The sequence below is a fragment of the Chenopodium album genome, chromosome 14 (assembly GCF_948465745.1).
Source record: "Chenopodium album chromosome 14, dcCheAlbu1.1, whole genome shotgun sequence".
NCBI lineage: Eukaryota > Viridiplantae > Streptophyta > Magnoliopsida > Caryophyllales > Amaranthaceae > Chenopodium > Chenopodium album.
In genome coordinates, this window is record NC_137847.1 from 50104846 (window position 1) to 50126151 (window position 21306).

A 21306-nucleotide genomic window follows, 5' to 3' on the forward strand; every position below is an offset into this window, starting at 1 on the left:
ATGCAATTTAAATCCAATATCGATCTTGATAGCATCATAAAGTTTACAACTTTGATAGTGAATTGACATCCACAAATTAACCTTAACTTAAACAATCTAGTACCACCCATTATGCTTTGTTTTTTCTTTTCTTATTTTTGTCCTATATGTAAATCATCTTACAACAATGAGTACAGTATTATTGTATACTTGTATCATAGACATCCTCACCTTGTTACGTTACACAAACGTATGTATGGGAAAAGAGCATTAAAAAGTACGTAGTAGGGTTAGACTTGTTTAAAGGAAAAAAAATAAAAAAAAATTACCACATTCTTTTTATCTATATTGTTGAATCGAATTTCATGTCTAATATAAAAACACTTTATCATACGAGTAAATAACAATCAAAAGAGAGATTGCGAATAATAAAATTCAAGTTGCGCATGAATTAAATAAAGAATGAAAAAAGTACTTGATCAATTTTAAGTTCTTTGATGATTGTCCATTTAGGTTAATAATAGTGGAATATTCTTGGTAGGTGATAAAAAAAAAATTGAAGAAGAATCTTGAATAATATTCTTCATAGATTTTACCTTTTAAGATAGTTTCTTGTTTATGAAGTGTGTGAAACCGTTTGGTTTGATTGAGAAGTAGTAGTTGATCAATAACAATGACTTGTCACTAGAAACACAAACACATGGGTAATCCATTGACCCGGCCCGGGACCCGGCTAGTCAATATCTTTACCTCACAAGTAGATAACTAACTTCAACTGTTTTAGCTCCATTTTTTGTATTTATTAGAATTTTTGGGTCATTTTCTCCACCGTCCATTATCCATTAACTGAAATTGCTTGGAAAGTGGAAACTGTAACTGCCACTTTAATCTATGAACCATTTACTCTCTACGTCACTTTTTTGAAAATAAATACAAGTAATAAATATAAAATTAAATGAATACATAGTTTATCCTAAAATCTGGGTTATCCTCGAACCTAAGTTATCTTGAAACGGGAGAAAAGATCTAATCAACTGAGCTATCCCTCATTCCAATTCATCACAATTTTAGCTATTAATATATGTAATTCTATTGGCAAAACTTATAAAAAGTCGCTATTTTGATATAATTCGAAAATAATCATACTACGCACAATTTATGTACATATAATACTTCTTTCCTATATGATTATTTGATTTTAATTTAATAGACCATGCTATACGCCTTATAACTTATAAGTTCTATGAGGATAATTAATTACTTTTTTCTTGTGAGATGATGTAAATACTTTGTCGCAATGGATCGGAATTTGAATTTTAATCTTGTAAAGAGAGTAACTTTTCAATAAAAAAAAAAAATACAAGTGACTTTTATTTATATATGGATAATAACTTTAATCATTTTTAAATAACTTTTGTAATTTGTGTTGTACATCTGGTTAATTTAAAAAGGGCTACTACAATTTTTAAATTTTTTTTTTTTTTTGGTGCAAATGAGGGTCGGAGCCCATTTATTGAAAATAAAAACACAACCAAATCAAGCTACAAGACGTGGCCAAGCCACTCCTATAACGTCCTCCCTTAGAAGATTATTTATTTCGACCGGAGGAGTGTCGAAATAAATAACCCTCTCTTCTTGGATGACCCCCATATTGGCAAGTCGATCCGCCACCCTATTCCCCTCCCTAAAACAATGAGAAAAACTAATTGAAAAATTGGAAAAAGTAATTAATCTATGGAAAGCAGTGAGAATATAAGTGTATTCTCCTCCTTGGACAACACCCTTGCTGAGAGCCTCGATTCCTGCCTTGTTGTCCATCTGCAAAACCAGCTTATTTAATCCCATTTTACTTGCCATCTGTAGTCCTATTTCAGCAGCTAGTAACTCAGCTCTAAAGGCACTGCATATCCCAAAGTTTGCTGTGAAACACTGCATAAAATTCCCTTGACAGTCACGTATAATGCCTCCACCTCCTGCATACCCAGGGCTGCCCTTTGCTGCTCCATCTATGTTCAAAGTGAACCAGTCCATTGGTGGAGCCAGCCATTTGATAAGAGTCTCCTGTTTGAACTTAATACTGCCTGGATTCTTGGGGGACTGAGTGGTTCCTGTCAAGGCCTCCCAAGTAGAATCAGTTTGAGATCGAATAAATACACCCACATCACTTGGGGTTTCATAAGGATTGCCAAATAATTCACCATTTCTCCATTTCCATATCCACCAAAGAGTTATGGCAAAGCATGTTGGCCATTTCTCAGAGTGAATAAGTTCTTCCCCTTTCAAGTTACGCACCAGCCATGAGGAGAAATCACCTGAAAAAAAGGATGGGTAATTTGCTGCACTTCCAACGCTTGCCCATGCTTCTCTAGCTGCAGGACAATCTCTGAATAGGTGTAAAAGAGTTTCATCAGTGTTGAGGTCGCATCTCTTGCATCTTAGGTCATCAGTGAGATGGCAGAGTTTCTTATTTGCATTGCATAATACCCTATTATGGAACACCAACCATAGAAAAACTCGAATTCTTTGTTGAATAGGGGTTTTCCAGGCTAAATTCCATTTAGGATCTTTAGTAACCATGATGTCATCTTTAATTAGTCTCATTGCATCCTTGACAAAGAATTCACCTGCTTTGCCCCCTTTCTAGTATCTAATGTCTTCTAATTCAGGGTCTTGTATGACTTTATGAGCAGCAATCCTCTTCAGAGCAGCAATGGGAAGCAGATCAACTATTTTGTCCCACTTCCATCCTGAATCATCATCCCATAGCTCTGCTACAATTGCTCCATCAATGTCTTCTGGGATTTGATCAATGGCAACATCCCGGAGAGGACCATCAGTGGCCCACACATGATCCCAAAAAAGTGTTCTGCCACCATTCCCTATGGCTACGGCTGAACCTTTTTTTAACAAGCTTGCATTTTCAGTAATTCCCCGCCAAACATTAGACATACTTGACGTTGGAACAAACATATCTATGTCACACCGGCCACTACAATACTTGTGTCTAAGTACTCTGGACCACAGGGCATTTGGCTCATTGAGCACTCTCCACCCGAGCTTTGCGAGGAAGGCAGAGTTGGATTGTCTAGCTGATCTAATTCCAAGGCCTCCTTTTTCCTTAGGAAGTTGCAAAGTTTCCCAAGAGAGTAAGTGAATTCGATTTTTCTCCTCATTTCCACCCCATATAAATCTTCGAGATTTTTGATCGATTTTGTCACACACTGTTCTTGGAATTTTTGCGGACTGCATGGAATAATTAGCCATGGTGGTGATGGTTGACTTTGCTAAAGTGACACGCCCAGCAAGAGACAAGTACTTAGATTTCCATCCCGAAAGTCGACGGTCAATTTTTTCACAGAGGTAAGCATAGGTTTGCTTGGTCACTTTATTAGTTAGAGTAGGCATACCAAGATAGAATCCCAGGTCTTCAGTTACGTCCATTCCTAGAGCCTCACTAATGCCCTTTTGAGCATCTTTGTGTACATTTTGAGAGAAAAAGACCCTGGATTTAGGAAGACTCACCTTCTGTCCTGAAGCAACACAAAACCGATCAAGACAGTCTCTGACAATTTCAGCTTGTTCGATTGAAGCCTCCGCAAATAGAATCAAGTCGTCCGCAAAAAATAAATTTGAAAGGAGCGGTCCACCTCTACTAGCATAAATTGGCTTCCACCTATTTGCCACTATTGATTCTTCAATCACTTGATTTAGGCGTTCCATACACAAGACAAATAGGTATGGTGAGAGCGGATCCCCTTGTCTAATGCCACGGGTAGGGTAAAAGGCATCCGTCTTTTCACCATTCCACAAGATATTCATTGAGGGAGTAGTGATACATTCCATAATCACCTCTATCATCCGGATAGGGAAGTTCATTTCCATCAATGTATTGCGAATAAAAGCCCACTTGAGACGATCATAAGCTTTTTCAAAATCTATTTTGATCGTCATGTAGCCTTTACCCCCCTTTTTTCTCTTCATAGTGTGCAGGACTTCTTGCATAATGACAATGTTGTCTGTGATTTGCTGGCCAGGGAAAAAACTTGACTGAGTATTTGCTATGATTTTGGGCAGCAGGGGTTTTATGCGATTTACAATCGCCTTAGTTATAATTTTATAAGCCACGTTACACAAGCCTATAGGGCAAAATTGTGAGGCAGAGTCAGGGCTATCCACTTTCGGGAGAAGGACAAGGTAGGTCTCGTTCAACAAATCTGGCATACCCTTACCCTCCAGCACGTTTTTAGCCAGGTCATACACATTTTGGGCAACCGTATCCCAGTTCTTTTGGTAGAAAAGAGCATGGAAGCCGTCAGGCCCAAGAGCTTTAAGCGAGCCCATGTTCTTCACCACAAATTCAATGTCGCAATTGGTATAGGGTCGATTAAGGCTTTCCCACTCAGAATTAGAGAAAGTTGTACATACTCCAGAAGGGATATTGTACGTACCCTCAACACCATCATCTGTATATAATTGAGCAAAGTAAGATACCACTTGATATTTCACCTGACTTTGATCAAACAGCCATTGCCCATCAGCATCTTTAATCGCGACAATATTGTTCCTCCAACGTCTTACTACCGTACTAAGGTGGAAAAAAGTAGTATTACGGTCTCCATGTTGCAACCAGTCAACACGGGCTTTCTGATACCATTACATCTCCTCCTGATTAAGCACTGAGTCCAGCTCCTTTCGTAACTTAGCCTCAAGTTTCAGTAAACCCGAGTCCCTCCCACTTGCTAAAGCTGTCTGGACACCCTGTATTCGAGCCATTAGGGTCCTTTTTTCTCTAAAAATGTTATGAAAGACTTCATTGTTCCACTGTTGTAAGTCAGAAGAGAAAGATTTGAGAAGGTTCATAAGAGGTATATCAGTGCGCCATTTATCACACAAAAATTCGTTGAAGTTTTCATGCGATAGCCAAGCAGCCTGGAAACGGAAAGGGCGGTTTAAGGTTTCCAATGGTGCAAAACCATTTGGAGAAATTAAAAGAGGACAATGGTCGGATTGGATGGCTGGCAAGTGCTTAACACGAGCCTTATCAAAAAACAGACCCCATTCAGAATTACAGAGAGCTCTGTCCAACCTTGCGCTCCTTCTTGTAGCCATGGAATTACCTCGAGCCCATGTATGAGGTGATCCTGAGAATTCGACTTCAATTAGTTGATTGTCTTCTACCCAGTGGTTAAAACGTTCAGTTCTCCTAGTTGTCTCATTGCAACTTGAATTTCTTTCCCACCCAAATCGGGTTTCATTGAAATCACCAGCTAGCAACCAAGGTTTATTATTTTGACTAGCAAAATCAGAGAGCTCTTGCCATAAATCATTACGCTTGGTCGGGTCAGGGCTTGCATAGACTGAAGTGAAATACCATGGTTCCTCACCTCTTCTAGAAATAGTCATAGTGATGTATTGGTTAGATTTAATAATGGGATCAATGGAAACTAATTCCGGCTTCCAATATACCCAAATACCCCCACTGAAACCTTGAGCATCCACCCGAGTATGGCCATTATACCCGAGAATCGAAGCAATTGTATCAGCTTGATCACCCCCCATGTGGGTCTCAACCAAAGCAAAGATGACGGGCTTATTAACACGGATTACTTCACGTAATGCCGCAATAAAATCTCTACTACCAGCACCTTGAACGTTCCAAACCAAACACGTGATTGGAAAGGAATCATTGCCATTAATGTTTGTATTATTCATAGGAAACAGATTGTTAGGGAATTTAGCTTTGAATGCTGCTTCAATATGCCTCATGGAAACTCTAATTTCTAGTGGTAACTGTAAGGTTACCATTAGTTCCAAGTGCTCCGAGTTCGATAGTCTCCATGAGTGTATCTCCATCTCCAGTTTGTGGGTCAGGGGGCTCGCTATGCCCAGGTAAGGATCCGTGGGCATAGTCATGCACAAAATTTTCTCTGGGGGGATTAGCAAGGTCACTGTGTTCGGGCGTGGCTGAGACATGAGTGAGAGAGTGTAGAGGTTGGCTTGTTTGAGATGGCTGTTGAGTGCGTGAAAGAGGGGTCTTGGCAGTGGCTTGTTCGATGGCTTGATGAGTAGCTTTGGTATGCAAATCTTTTCCAGTATTGCCTAGAGAGATTTTAGGAAATTGCGATTGATTTGCCAACTCATTAGATATATCTCGAAGGATATTTTTTGGAGCAAGATTATCTTGTTTCCTAGAATCTTTTTCTTGCTTCTCAGTTTGGTGCCTATTGCCTTGACTTAAGGGATTTGGAATATTCTTTCCCATTTTGGCAGAGTTATCTTTGGAAGGGGAATTAATTGGTTGAGAAGATTTACCCAAATCTACTGTTTCCATAAAATTCTCATCCTTATTCTGCTCTTTTGTTTCCTGATTTTGCTCATTCAAGATTGAATTGGAAAATCTTGACCCTCCTTGGTCAACTTGTTGACTTTTTCCCCTCTGATGGACTTTCCCTGGAGGTGCCTTCTCCGTTGCCGGTGGTTGCTTCTCTTGTCTTGGAGCCCTTTTCCTAGGTGGAGGCTTCTTCACAATCATCCAAGCCCCATAGTCTTGGGCTTCGACTGTAGATTTTACCTCAATTGGATGTTGTTCCTGAGACTGCTTATGGACTTGATCTTCTGCAATTAAATTATAAGATTATGATTTAATTACTTTTAAAAGAGAGAAAGAAAAGGAAAGAAATATCTCGTCATCTTGTGTATTAACAAGAATATGATCTAGATTAGAAATATAAGAGAAAAGTGCAAACTATATAGTAAAAATTTTTAAAACCACTACTACAATTTTTAAAATTGTAGGACTATGATTTAATTACTTTTACAATATTTTTAAATGCTAAAATATTAAAAATTCATATTTCTCAAGGAATTCATTTTAAGCTTTTGAAAATTAAGTATTCTAATTTTCAATTTTTTATTTATTTATTTATATATGAAATCCAGTTTAAATTATTAATAAAAACAAAAATCTGAAAAATATATTAATTGTTATAAGAAAATAAGTATATTTGCTTTTATTTAATATTAACTTTGAAAGTAATTCAAAAATCATAAAATCTTAACCATTCATTTTTAAAAATTATGGTTGTCATTTTATAAATGACAAACATAGAATTATACAAAAGACGTGTAGATTTTTATAAGTAGTACTCCGTAATGTAAGGTGTAAATCATCAGATGTTTTCTTGTTTGAATGTTCAATTTTTAATCCCCAGTTGTAACTAAACTTCAACGTAGCTGCATTATATTTTTATCTCGGTGCTCTAATGTTAGCTTTTGTAAACTTGAAGTTTAAGTAATATATACTTCATATGTTTCTTTGTTTGGTGTAAAAAAAAAGCTGCATTTTTTAATACGAGTAGCAAAAGTGTAATTAAAATTTATTTTAACTTTACGCTATTAGAATTTTGGTTATGCCGCATGTTAAATACGACGTAATATTGATCCTTAAGTAAAAAAATTACGCCCTAATATTATATTTAGGTCAGCGAAATAGTTAATTAAAATAATTATAAGCAACAACAGACAAGTGCAAACATCCGATAATGCACACTTAAGACTTAAATCATCGTATCATACAAATTTCCTTATAATAGTGTACATGTATTTGGGTTGACTGATATTTTTTAATTAGATAAAGAAAAAATCAATTAAATTAAGCACTTTATTAACGAATAATACAAAATTTTAATTGCAATGGACAATTTCTGATTTTGCTAGTATGATTGATGTAACAACTCCAACCATTATAATAAAATCCTAACAGCAAATACGTAGAAAAGGACCTTAATAATCTATTTAATTTATGATGACATACTTATATACACTTGTCGTAAATCTCCTCTTAGTCCATGTGACTTGTCGGTTTTATCATACAAAAACAAAATTAAATTTCTTCGAAAAATTCCCTCTAATAGTCTAATAGACATGAACTATATTATTAATGTAACCATTGGCGCAAATTTGAAACAACCTTTCTCCATCATATAGTTTGATGTTCATCTTATATATCTAAATTGTCAATTAACTTGTAAATAATCTTTAAAGATAGTCGTGCTTATCCTTTGATATTTTGAACACACATTACGTATATATAGATCTAATTTGAAATTCCGATATAATAATTATACTTAGATCGACGTTGAAAAAGACGAGTTTAATTAGTGGTAAAGATTATCTAGATAAAAGTTATGAAAGTCTCACTAACTTTGCATGGAGAGCTACATACTTCTCCCAAATTGGCCATGATTGAACTGAACTGAATTGAAAATAATCGTATCAGAACAGGGTCTAAGGCTTTGTTTGGTTGGATGAAAAATCTTCTTTTTTTTTTGTGAAAAATGATTTTTCAATATTTTTAATTATGCTAAGAAAAGAGGAAAACTTAGTGGAAGTAGTCGGAATTCTATTCCCCATTTTTCAAAGGAGTAATAATTATATTAGAAACAATACACTACGGCCCTGTTCTCTTCATCTTAAAAAAATAATATTAAGTAAAAATAAGTTCAGTTCAGTAAAATTAATTTTAGTTTAGTAAAAATAAGTTCAGTTCAGTAAAATTCAGTTTTGTTAAAGAAGAATTATAATAGAAAGTCAGCAAAAATAATTTCAGTTCAGTAAAAATAATTTAAGTTCAGTAAAAATAATTTAAGTTCAGCAAAATTAAATTCAGTTCAGTAAAAATAATTTCAATTCAACAAAATTAAGGTGAAGAGAACGGAGCCTACGCATAAATGAAGATAATATTTAGACTAATCTACCTAGAATTTACATACATTACATATTTTCAATCAATAGTTTTCATTCTTTATCAATATGTTTCACTTGACATTTCACATGATGATCGAGACAACGAGACATCCAAAAGCTCATAAATATATACTACTACGTTAGTACAATTTTTTTTTTCACAACTCAAAATCAATATATGACATGATTGCATTGGAAGGAAAAAGATGAAACACCATTAAAATAAAGAACTTGGTGAGTCACTTATTATCAACATCACTTTTAAGTAAGGACACCTCGAACATTAAAAGCTAATATACTTGCACATGAATAATTTTTTTTATTACAAGATGAAGTCATAAACATTATTCTTTTAATTGCAACAAACAAATTTTACACTATTCACACACCCCCTCTTTTAATTAATCATTTTTTGTGATTTATACATTAAAAAATATATGAAGTATATATATACATGAGGTCTTATATATATTGGAGTCACGATATTATATACTTTCAATACGTACTAATTTTTATACTAATTTTTTTTCTTAAATTTAAGTAAAAATATAAATATTATTGTATAATATGTGCATTGACAATATGAGATCTCCAAGTTGTGATTTCTTAAGAATGGAGGAAATTTATGGATATATGTCATTAAAGTTTTTAGTTGATACTATGTATATATAATATTTAATGGTTCAATATGTAGTGTAATAGTCTATATGAATTTTCATGGAGTAAATAAGGAGTATTATACAACCTTTAGTATTTGTTCGGTTGCCATAAATATTTATATCAAAGTGGCTTACATTGTTATGAAAATTCTGATTTAAGTTTTAGAATCTTATGATTTTACTATTCATGTATATCATACGATTCGAATTACAATTCTATTCGATTTTACTTATTTCTCTTAACTAGCGAAATCCTTACAAGTTTAACATATATATGATTATTTATAAATATATATTATCAGTTGTTGGTAGCATGATGAGTAAACAACTATTTTCTATTAATAATTAGGTTTTAAACTCATAATTTAAATATATTTAATTAAATTTAGATATAACGACTTGAATATGCATGTCAGTAAAATCTTACGCTTCTACAATTTGATTCTAACTTGACAAGACCCGACCCACACACTCACACACGCACCCAATATAACAAACACCATATATGTACGTACACTCAACTCAAGTATTCTAGTAATGCAAATTATTGCAATATGCAAATTAAGAGGTAGGGCTAAAGGGAAAACATGAAGATTATGCTACACTTTTTCCTTAGAAAAATGATGAAAAAATGAAGAAAAAGTAAAAGTGGTTTATAAAATTTGTACAAGTATTAAGAGTAGAGTAGCAACTAGCAAGTAGTACAAGTGTGCGCACATTCAGCTGGCAAAACAAAGATGGTCGGCTGTCAAAACTCAACTGAAATCACGTGCATAGCGCATGGGCCCCTTGCCACCTTATTCCCGGCGTTTCTGGATCCGCAGGTAACGCTTGCTTTTTTTTTGTTGAGTTCACCATTTTATTTTGCTTTTTTATTAATTAAAGTCAATTACTTTAATTAAATAATTAATGTTACTACGAGTATAAATTTTTCCACTTTCTTCTTCTATTTTATACAAACATTTTTATGACACAAAATTACAGTAATGATTTTGAGTTTTTGTATTGTTTTCATTACATTTTCATTAGGGTTTACTTTAATTTGTACAATATCAAAAAATTATTCAAATGCTATGTAATGGACTCTTGAGTAAGGTAATACTATTCTTTTCTGTTTTCAAATTATTACCCTTCTAGATTATTTGTTTATGCATAAATAATTACGGTTATTGGAATGTAATATATACAATTAATTATCCATATATAGGGGGTATAGGGCCGTAGTGTACAATTGCAAGAATTGACCTACTAATGACAATTTTGCTTCATGATATGAGCGCATTGAGGGCCGAGTAAGGATTCTTTTAATTTATTCCTTCCTGACTCCTAATAATGAATTTTAACAGTAAAATTAAACAAGATTAAACTATGAGTTTAGAGATGTCGGTTCAATATACTTTATATAGTCACTTATGTGGTGACATAATAGACATGTACATATGTAGACATGGCCACATTTGATCATTATATATTATAGTTGTTGTTATGGTTAATTTTTGGACTCGTCTCGACGCACGACAAGACGCATGACCAAAGAGACGGTGAAGCAGCGAAGGGCAGTACATCTCCCTGAAAAATCGGTTTGACTAAGTCCTGGAATATATTCACTTCAGCAGTTTGTTCCTCCTATTTTTATGGGATTTTTCCCCGGATAATTCAAAGGCAACAAGAAGATAGTCTCGAGACTAGGTCAAGCAACGGTCTCCTATTTTTGCGGAGGACGTTTGAAGCATCTTCAACGGATATCTCCAGCTTAGCTACCCTAGCATGATTATAGTATAAATAGGACGATATTTGTATCACTGAGGATCATCTCACTCATACTGCTTAGCACTTACATTCAAAAGCTCTCACAACATTGTAATCATCTATTTTCTCATAGTGAATCGGTGGTCTTGCACCCACCCGCAGTCTTTCCCGCATTTGGGTTTTCTGCGTCATCAAAACACCTTGTCTTTTATTGTTTCAATTCACGTTTATTTAGCAAATCACTCTAGCCGTCGTACGTCCCAGCCTTAGGACGCCCTTTGGCGAAATTTGGCATAAACAATTTGGCTCCCACCGTGGGGCCGACGACTAGATAAACTTCGAAAGTCTCCAGAAACAACCGATTCCCCTATCGAAACATCCCGCCAACATGGTGTCATCCGAAGAGAACATGACGATTGAGCAACTCATGGAGCAGGTCCGCAAGGCACGAGAGGAGCTCGAACAGCAGAAGGCAGAGAACGCCAGGATCGCTGAAGAAAGTCAAAGGACCGCAGAGACGCTCAGAAAGGAACTGGATTCTGTCCGCAGCAACAAGCCCCGTCACCGCCACAACACCGATAACATCTTCACTATGATGGACTTGGACTCCGGTGAAGAAAACGAGGATGAAGGTGAAAAAGAGGATGATCTTAGCGGTCGAGAAGCGGAAGACGGACCAAATTCGACGTCCCAGAGGTTGAGCAAGATAGAGGCCCAGAACGCCAAGCTGCTTCGACTGCTGAAAAGGCTGCCAGGAGCGCCCGTGGCTACAATCACTGAAGACGCAGATGGCTTCGCCGCATCGCCGTTCGTGGAAGAGATCGCGATGGCCGACATCCCCAGAAGGCTCAACATCCCTCCTCCAGCGTCGCTCTATGATGGAAGCACCTGTCCGTTGGAGCATGTCAACCATTACAAGCAGCGGATGTGGCAGTACTCCATCCCCCGCAACCTGCTCGAGCCAGTCCTGTGCAAATCTTTCGGAGCTACCCTTACAGGACCTGCCCTTGAATGGATGTGTGATATTAAGCGTGGTTCTATTGCTAACTTTCAAACTTTGTGCAACAGGTTCTATAGTAAATTCAACAACAGTTGCAAGGTCGAAAAGCAGACCAGCGACCTCTACCGCGTCGTGCAAACGAGCGGCGAATCTATCAAATCTTATGTTAGCAGGTTTAATAAGGAGATGATCGGCATCAAAGGCTACGACGTCCGTACCGCCATAGAAGCGTTCAAGAGAGGACTGACGGACGACTCAGAGCTATACAAAGAGCTGACCAAGTATCCATGCACAACCTTTGAAGAAGTCCGGACTCGCGCCCTAGCACAGATGCGACTGGAGGACGACCTCGCCATCATAAAGGGTTTCCGACCTTCGCCACTCCCCAGCAGCGACAAAGTCTCGAGGAGACCCGACGACAAGAAAAACTGGCATCGTAGACCCTATGACAGGCCAGGTCAGGTAAACTCAGTGAATAATGTTAAGACTAACGTTGATCAAAGTTCTGGTGACAGGTTTCAGAAGCAAGATGCCGACGCACACCCCGAAATTGTTGAATATGGCTTCTGCGTCGACATCGGGGGCGTGGTGAATGCCCTGCATTCTCTGGGAAATGTCGCTCGTTGGCCAAGGAAAAGCGACAGGCCGGACGAGGGAAAGGACAAATTCAAGTGGTGCGATTATCATGGCGATCATGGCCACCGCACCGAAGACTGCAACGCCCTAAGGAAAGAAATCGCCTTCCTCTTGAAGAAAGGTCACCTCAAAGAGCTGTTGGGAAAGGGCAAATCGAACAACAAAGCAACAACGTCGCAGCAGCCTCAGCAGCAAGAAACTCAACAACCTCCAAAAGGACCAGCGGTCACTAAGGTAGTTCATGTTATTACTGGTGGATCTGATATATGTGGACTAACCTATTCCGCAGCGAAGAAAATAGCAAGAACAGGTAATCCAGAGGAAGCCGTCCCCATGGACGCCCAGTCGAGCAAAGACAGAGCACTAGAAGCAATGGTCCTAGCCTTCGACGACTGCGACTTGGGGGACTACCGAGAAGAACATCATGACTCCCTAGTGATATCCCTGACCATCGGCAACTGCTTACTAAAAAGAGTACTGGTCGACGGAGGAAGTTCAGCCAATGTTTTGTTCAAAAGCACCTTGGAAGACATGGGGATCGACGACAGAGACGTCATCAGAAAATCAACTGTCCTCGTAGGTTTCAGCGGAGAAGCTCTCAGCACAAGCGGAGAAATCGTATTGCCAACCTTTGCTGGGGGCGTCAACCTCTCAACGAACTTCAATGTCGTCGATTGTCCGTCAGCCTACAATGCCATCATCGGTCGCCCTTGGATCCATAGGATGAAAGCCGTCCCATCAACATTCCATCAAGTAATCAAGTTTCCAACAAGATGGGGAGTGCAAGTAATTAAGGGCGAAAGGCAAGAAGCCAGGAGGTGCTACAGCTCCACATTGAAGCCCTCTAAGAGGACGGTATAGCAATTACAGCAAGGACCAGCGTCAGCAGAGCCCGACGAGCAATCAATCGATGAAGTGGCGCTGGACCCAAGCAAACCAGAGCAGACTGTCCGGATCGGAGCATCACTCGACCCAGGTATAAGATCCGAACTGGTTGAATTCCTTAAAACTAACAAAGATTGCTTTGCTTGGTCGCACGAAGACATGACAGGCATCAGTCCCAACGTGATTACTCACAAGCTGAACGCCGACCCCAATCACAAGCCGATCAAGCAGAAGCGGCGCAAGTTTGCCCCGGAGAGAAATCAGGTAATCAACGACGAAGTCCAGAAGCTAATCGAAACAGGGAAGATAAGAGAAGTCAAGTACCCCGACTGGTTAGCGAACGTCGTAGTAGTCAGCAAGAAGAATGGGAAGTGGAGAGTCTGCATAGACTTCACCGACTTAAACAAAGCATGCCCCAAGGATCCATTTCCCCTACCACACATCGACGCAATGGTCGACGCGACAGCAGGCCATGATTTACTCACATTCATGGACGCGTATTCAGGGTATAACCAGATTTTGATGCACCCAGACAATCAAGAGAAGACAGCCTTCATGACGGACAAAGGAATCTATTGCTACAAAGTCATGCCATTTGGACTTAAGAACGCAGGAGCCACGTACCAAAGACTCGTCAACAAGATGTTCAGAGAACAATTGGGCGACACTATGGAAGTGTACATCGACGACATGCTGGTGAAATCCAAAAAAGCAGAGGATCACATCAGTCACCTTAAGCAGTCTTTCGACGTCCTAAGACAATATGGTATGAAACTTAACCCTACTAAGTGTTCTTTTGGAGTGTCCGCAGGAAAATTCCTAGGGTACATCATGACTCAAAGGGGGATCAAAGCAAGCCCCGATCAGATCAAAGCCATTATCAGCATTCAATCCCCCAGGAATGTCAGGGAAGTACAAAAGCTGACAGGGCACGTCGCAGCACTCAGCAGATTCATAAGCAAATCGTCCGACAAATGTCGCCCTTTCTACGACGTTCTAAGGAAGAACAAAGAATTCACGTGGACAGAAAAACATGAAGAGGCACTATAAGAACTCAAAAAGTACATGACATCACCACCCCTGCTATCCAAACCAAAGGAGCACGAAGTCCTGCAACTGTATTTAGCCGTCAGCACGACGTCAGTCAGCGCAGTATTGGCAAGAGAGGACGACAACCAACAACTGTCTGTATACTACGTCAGTAAGTCTCTACTAGACGCAGAGACCAGGTATTCCGCCCTCGAAAAATTAGTGCTTGCTTTAACTACTGCTGTTAAAAAACTGCGACATTATTTTGAAACCCACCCAGTGGTGGTACGCACTAATTTCCCACTTAAGTCTGTGTTGCGCAGCCCAGATTTGACAGGCAGGTTGGGCAAGTGGAGCGTCGCTCTAAGCGAGTACGACATCAAGTACCAGCCAAGGACGGCCATGAAGTCCCAAGCACTTGCAGATTTTGTGGCAGATTTCAGCCCGGAATTGGAGCCCTTAGCAGCTCAAGAACTGGAAGAAATCAACAGCGCTCAGAAAGAGGCAGTTCGGACAATGCTCTGTGATGGTTCGTCAAACCAAAGAGGCGCCGGCCTAGGCGTCGTGCTAAAATCACCACAAGGGGACATGATAGTACAATCCATCAGCTGTGACTTCAAGGCAACTAACAACGAGGCGGAGTACGAAGCACTGATTACAGGCATGACCATCGCACTAGATTTGAAAGCAACAGGCCTAAATGTCTACAGCGACTCGTTACTAATCGTCAGCCAATTGAACGGAGAGTTTGCGGCCAAAGATTCAAAGATGATGGCCTACCTAGAAGCCGCCAAAAGAAAAGCCAAACAATTCAACCCATTCACAATCAAACAAGTTCCAAGAGATAAGAACACCCAAGCTGACGCCCTAGCCAACCTGGGTTCCGCACTCAGGAAGTCGCCCTTCAGCACCATCCCGCTGGTCCATCTCCAGAAGCCGTCAATCGACACCTCCCAAATACCAGACGTTATGGCGATAGACGCGACCGCGAATTGGACAACCCCAATCGTCAAGTACTTAAAGGACGACGTCCTCCCAAACGATCCATTAGAAGCGAGGAAAGTCAGGTATAAAGCTTCTAGATATGCAATTAAACATGACGTGCTGTTCAAAATATCATCCACAGGTCTTTGGCAAAGATGCCTCGTCGGCGACGAACAACAGGATGTCCTGCAGGAGCAGCACGACGGAGAGTGCGGCAACCATTCAGGAGGTCGCAGTTTAGCAAACAAAGTCCTCCGAGTAGGCTATTTCTGGCCAACTCTGAAGAAAGACGTCGAAGCATACGTAGCAAAGTGTGACAGCTGCCAAAGATTCGGAGGACTAACGCACAAACCGCCAGAGATGCTCCACCATACGTTGTGCCCTTGGCCTTTCATGAAATGGGGAATGGACATAGTAGGGAAACTTCCCATCGCCCCAGGACAAAAAGTCTTCATGCTCGCTCTCACCGACTACTTCTCAAAGTGGATCGAAGCAGATTCGTTCACTCAGGTACGCGACAAAGAAGTCATTTCGTTTATATGGAGTAATATCATCTGCAGGTTTGGCATCCCCTCAGAGATCGTCTGTGACAACGGGTCACAGTTCATAAGTGACAAAACCAGACGATTCTGCGACAAGTGGAACATCAAATTATGCACATCCACTCCTAGATATCCGCAAGAAAATGGCCAAGCCGAGTCAAGCAATAAGACAATTATCCAATCACTCAAGAAGAGACTCAAAGAAGCCAAGGGAAAATGGGCAGAGGAGCTCCCGTCAGTTCTCTGGGCGAACCGAACGACGCCAAGGACGTCTACGGGACAGACGCCATTCTCACTTGTCTACGGATGTGAAGCAGTCCTACCATCTGAGGTACGAATTCCTACTGCAAGGTATGGTCTCATGACAGGCGATCAAAATAATATCGAGATGTCTTCCAACCTCGACACAACTGAAGAACTAAGAGAGGCAGCATATCTAAGGATGGCGGCACAACAGCAAATTGTCGCACGAAGCTTCAACAAAAACGTGAAGGCCAAAGTATTCAGAATCGGAGATTGGGTACTTAGGAAAGTCTTCCAAAACACCAAAGACCCAACGGATGGAAAGCTAGGCCCGACGTGGGAAGGACCATATCAAATCCTCGACGTCGCTGGCAAAGGAGCATACAGGCTCATGACTAAGGAAGGTAAGGTTGTTCCTCGAAGTTGGAACGCGATACATCTCAAACTTTACCACTTTTAGGTAAAGGCTAAGGTATTCAAACGCCCGATCTTAAGTCTTGAAAGTTTAATTTTATTTCCATATTTCAGATTAAGTGTTCTGACTTAGGCATCGGAGGGCCGTTGGCTAAAACGCCAACGGCCAGTCCTAACGCATGTTTTGCAGAAAACGCAAGGGCATCAAGACGCCAGTCCCGGGCAAAGACACGACAGACAGGTCAGTCAAAACCTGGAAGCTTGGATAAGACACGACAGGAAGCCAGTCGCGACCCAAGACAGCCATGGCAGCAAAATATCTCGCTAACGACGTCGAGTTGGCCAACTAACGTACGACATCAGATATCAACATACCTCCCATGTATACAAGCACTCAAGACTATTCAACGACCTAGTGAGAAACTTTCGTTCAATTTTTCTATTAAATGTAAAGTGCCTATCAAAAGCACAAACTTTTACTTGGTTTTTCAAAATAACGGCCATTTTATTGAAACATTGTATTTAGCACTTTTTACTTATTTCTTTTTGCAAAAAATGATGTAAGCTTGTATCCAAAGATCAAACGAACGCAAGAAAAGCAAATAAAACACGAAGTATTTGTTAGCACACAAATCTAAAGTTTGTTTTGCAGAGAAATAAAAGACTGACTGTCCCATGACATCCAGTAAAGACAAAGCGATAGCAATCCAAAAGTACAGACCTGATCGTCCCACGACGATCAGTAAAACAGAAAGTTCAACAAAAAAAACAAGTTCAAAAGACAGACAAAAGGCAGGGAAAGCAGAAGTCAGGCATCCTCGGCTGTGACATCCATCGCCCCAGAAGTTCCGACTCCAGCGTCGACTTCAGCAGGGACCTCAGGATCAAAGTTGAGGACAGCATCAGCAAAGGCGCCATCAAGGTTCCTGGCCCCCTCGTCAGCCTCCTTAGAATCAGCAGTGGACTTCGCGTCGTCCCCGGGGACTTCACTAGCCGAAATCAGATCAGCCTCAGTCCCCAAGGACGACAGAAACTTGTTAAGCTCGTCTTGAGCAGCCCCAACAGTTAGACGACCAGACAGGAAATGCCTCAACAGCTTAGCACGAGTCGTCAGCTGATCAAGGCACTTAGAGTTCACTGCATCTTCACGAACCTCAACTAAAGTGGCCTCCAAGTCTGCAGCCTGCTTCTTTTTCTCCTCCAAAGACTCCTCCAGCTCCGCGACGCGCTTCTCCTTCAGCTCTAGAGCAACCTTAAGACTGGAAATCTGCGCGTCCTTCTCCTCAACCTGCTTCTTCTGCTTCTTCACCTCCTCATCAGCAACACGTCTTGCGTTACTTATCGCCCCAACTGAAGAGCGAAGGGAAGCCATTTCCTTCTCAGTAGAAATGAAGTATCCTCGAGTTGCGAGCAAGTTCTGCAGAGACTGAAAGGACCAAACCAAAGAATGTCACTTAAGAAAAAGGAAAGAAAAGAATAGAGGGAGAGAAGACTTACGTTGATTTGAAGGGACACTGCCTCGCTAATAATCTGAGCAGGAGTCATCTTCTCCAGACGCCTCTCCGCGCTTGGAAACAACAGCTTCTCCGCAGTGGGCCAAAGGGACGCGGACATCGACGTTCCAGTAAGAAAGTCAGAAGGGACGCGCAGCACATAGTCAGCATCTTTAGGTGCCTTAGGAATGTTGGGAGGAGGACTGGGCATTGTCTTGATAGGAGGGACGTCCAGTACCACGTCCTCAGAGCTGGAAGTAGTCTGCTTTCTCTTCTTCCTTGCAGCACGTTCGAGCATCTCCTCGTACGACATTTTGGCAGACTTCCCTGATTGAGACTCTGGAACAGAATGACCCAAGCAGTTAGCACAGAACAAGAAAGCAAGAGGAAAAATCAAAGTAACTCATCCTTACCAGCAGCCATTTTTTCCCCTTCACTTGTCTTTTTGGTACCAGGTTTTTCAAAGGTCCGTCTAGCAATAGGAATGCTCAGAACAGCCTCTACCTTCCTCAAACTGCTCCTCCCTGGTGAGACCACTGAGATGTCGATATCTGCGACAAAACAAGCCATAAGAACCACGTCAAAACGAAGTGAGCAAAATTAAGCGACAGAAGATATAAGCAATACCTCCGTCGCGCCAACCACAACGCATCCAACTAGCCTCTACACCCAGGGATTCCCTATCTACAAACAAATAGCATGACTTCCAGCCACGATTGTTCACCCCTGCTCGTTCTACCAAGGCAGGGTGCCCTCTCTTCAGAACCAATGTACACCTATTTGTCTTAGAAAAAGAGAGTTTGTATGCAAAAACAAGGTCGGACAGAGTAAAAGGGTCCTCCCAATCTGCAGTAACCTTTTATAGGGTATGAGCCACTCTCCAAAATTGCGGCATCACTTGACTAGGGCCGATATCAAACACCTCCATCAAAGATCTAGCCAGACGACCAAATTGAATAGTGTACCCCAGCTTAAAAGGGTACTCGTACATCACGACATGGTCTTTTGGGCAATCCTCTGGTCTTTCCTCGTCCGAAGGGACTCGGATCACAGCGCACTCGGGGAGCCCAGCCAAAGCAATGAATGCTGGGACATCGCCTTCGCCGAGGTCACTTGGAGGGTCGTCAGTATCAGTCATATCTCCCACAATTTTACTTTCACCCCTCTCTAAAACCCTAAGTGAAAATCTAGTTCTTGGAAGTAAATTGGGCTTCCTAGTCATACGATAACTATGAATGTAGAAGAAATCAAAGTTCAAGAAGAGGAAGTTACCTGAGAAAGTGGCCGGAATTCGAGTAAAACCGCCGGAAAAATCAGCACGAACTAAAGAAGTTGGTTTGGAAGTTTTTAGGAGAGAGAATGAGAATTTGGGGGAAGTGTGTAGAAATTAGATCGGCACGGTTATTTATGCAAGTGGTTGGGAGAAGTTATGCCGGTTTTCAAATTCAGTGGGTTAGTAGGAAGTTAATTGTTTCCGTGATCTTCCCACGATCAACTCAACAATTGGGGGCAAATTGTTATGGTTAATTTTTGGACTCGTCTCGACGCACGACAAGACGCATGACCAAAGAGACGGTGAAGCAGCGAAGGGCAGTACATCTCGCTGAAAAATCGGTTTGACTAAGTCCTGGAATATATTCACTTCAGCAGTTTGTTCCTCCTATTTTTATGGGATTTTTCCCCGGATAATTCAAAGGCAACAAGAAGATAGTCTCGAGACTAGGTCAAGCAACGGTCTCCTATTTTTGCGGAGGACGTTTGAAGCATCTTCAACGGATATCTCCAGCTTAGCTACCCTAGCATGATTATAGTATAAATAGGACGATATTTGTATCACTGAGGATCATCTCACTCATACTGCTTAGCACTTACATTCAAAAGCTCTCACAACATTGTAATAATCTATTTTCTCATAGTGAATCGGTGGTCTTGCACCCACCCGCAGTTTTTCCCGCATTTGGGTTTTCTGCGTCATCAAAACACCTTGTCTTTTATTGTTTCAATTCACGTCTATTTAGCAAATCACTCTAGCCGTCGTACGTCCCAGTCTTAGGACGCCCTTTGGCGAAATTTGGCATAAACAGTTGTATTGTCAAATATCCTAATAAAAAAGGTTTACTGTCAGTCTTGAATATGATAATAGCAGTAGAAAACTGCGCCTAATATTATAACATTCCGTACAATTTGTATGGTATATGAACTTTTATAAATTTCCGTAAATTTTCTAGAAATGGCAATCTTCAGTTTTGCATAAATTTATGTCCTGTAAATTCTGGACATAATCATTTGTTCCAAAAAAAAAATAATTCGTGCTTTACCAAAGTTTACATTATCCAATATTATCGCACTTGGATTTAGTGATTATTATAGGATCAAGAAACTTTACCTCACTTAGCTTATAGGGGATATAAAAGGAAAAGAAATGCTCTTGAGAAGAAATATAACCAAATTATATTACTCACTATGTCTCAAAATATAGTATTTTCTTTGACATTTTCATAGGAATTATGGAACGTGAGTTCTAAGCTAAAAGTAGTTTATTCATTTGCAATTAATGATATACGAGTGTATAATATTTGATGTTATTCTCCCGATCCAATATTATTTGCAATTGCACGCACATATTTATGGACAATATGATCGGAGCACTTGATGTTATTCTCTCTATCCTAATTTACTTACCCTTTAATATTTGTATACGATTTTAAACATTGAGAAGAAATAATATAGGCAGGTGAATGTGGCACCCAACTCATGAGAAAATAAAGTAGAGAACAAATTTCTAAATTAAACATCTCAAATAAAAAAAATTATAAAAAATAAAAAATTATGCAACTAATTAGATTAAGTCTCACTAGTATAATGGGTGTTACTTGGTCAGTGCTACAGGGGTTACTTCGTCATTGTTATAGAGTTACTAGATCATCAGTGTTATAGGACTCAGTCGG

The 21306-nt window shown here is 40.0% G+C and overlaps 1 protein-coding gene across 1 annotated transcript; it reads left to right on the top strand.

Moving 5' to 3' along the window:
- The first annotated feature begins 11520 nt into the window (after window positions 1-11520).
- On the top strand, window positions 11521-13629 carry LOC145578258 (uncharacterized). The gene has a single exon (XM_081635613.1). The coding sequence runs from the start codon at window positions 11521-11523 to the stop codon at window positions 13627-13629; it is 2109 nt and encodes a 702-aa protein (XP_081491739.1).
- Window positions 13630-21306: the final 7677 nt, after the last annotated feature.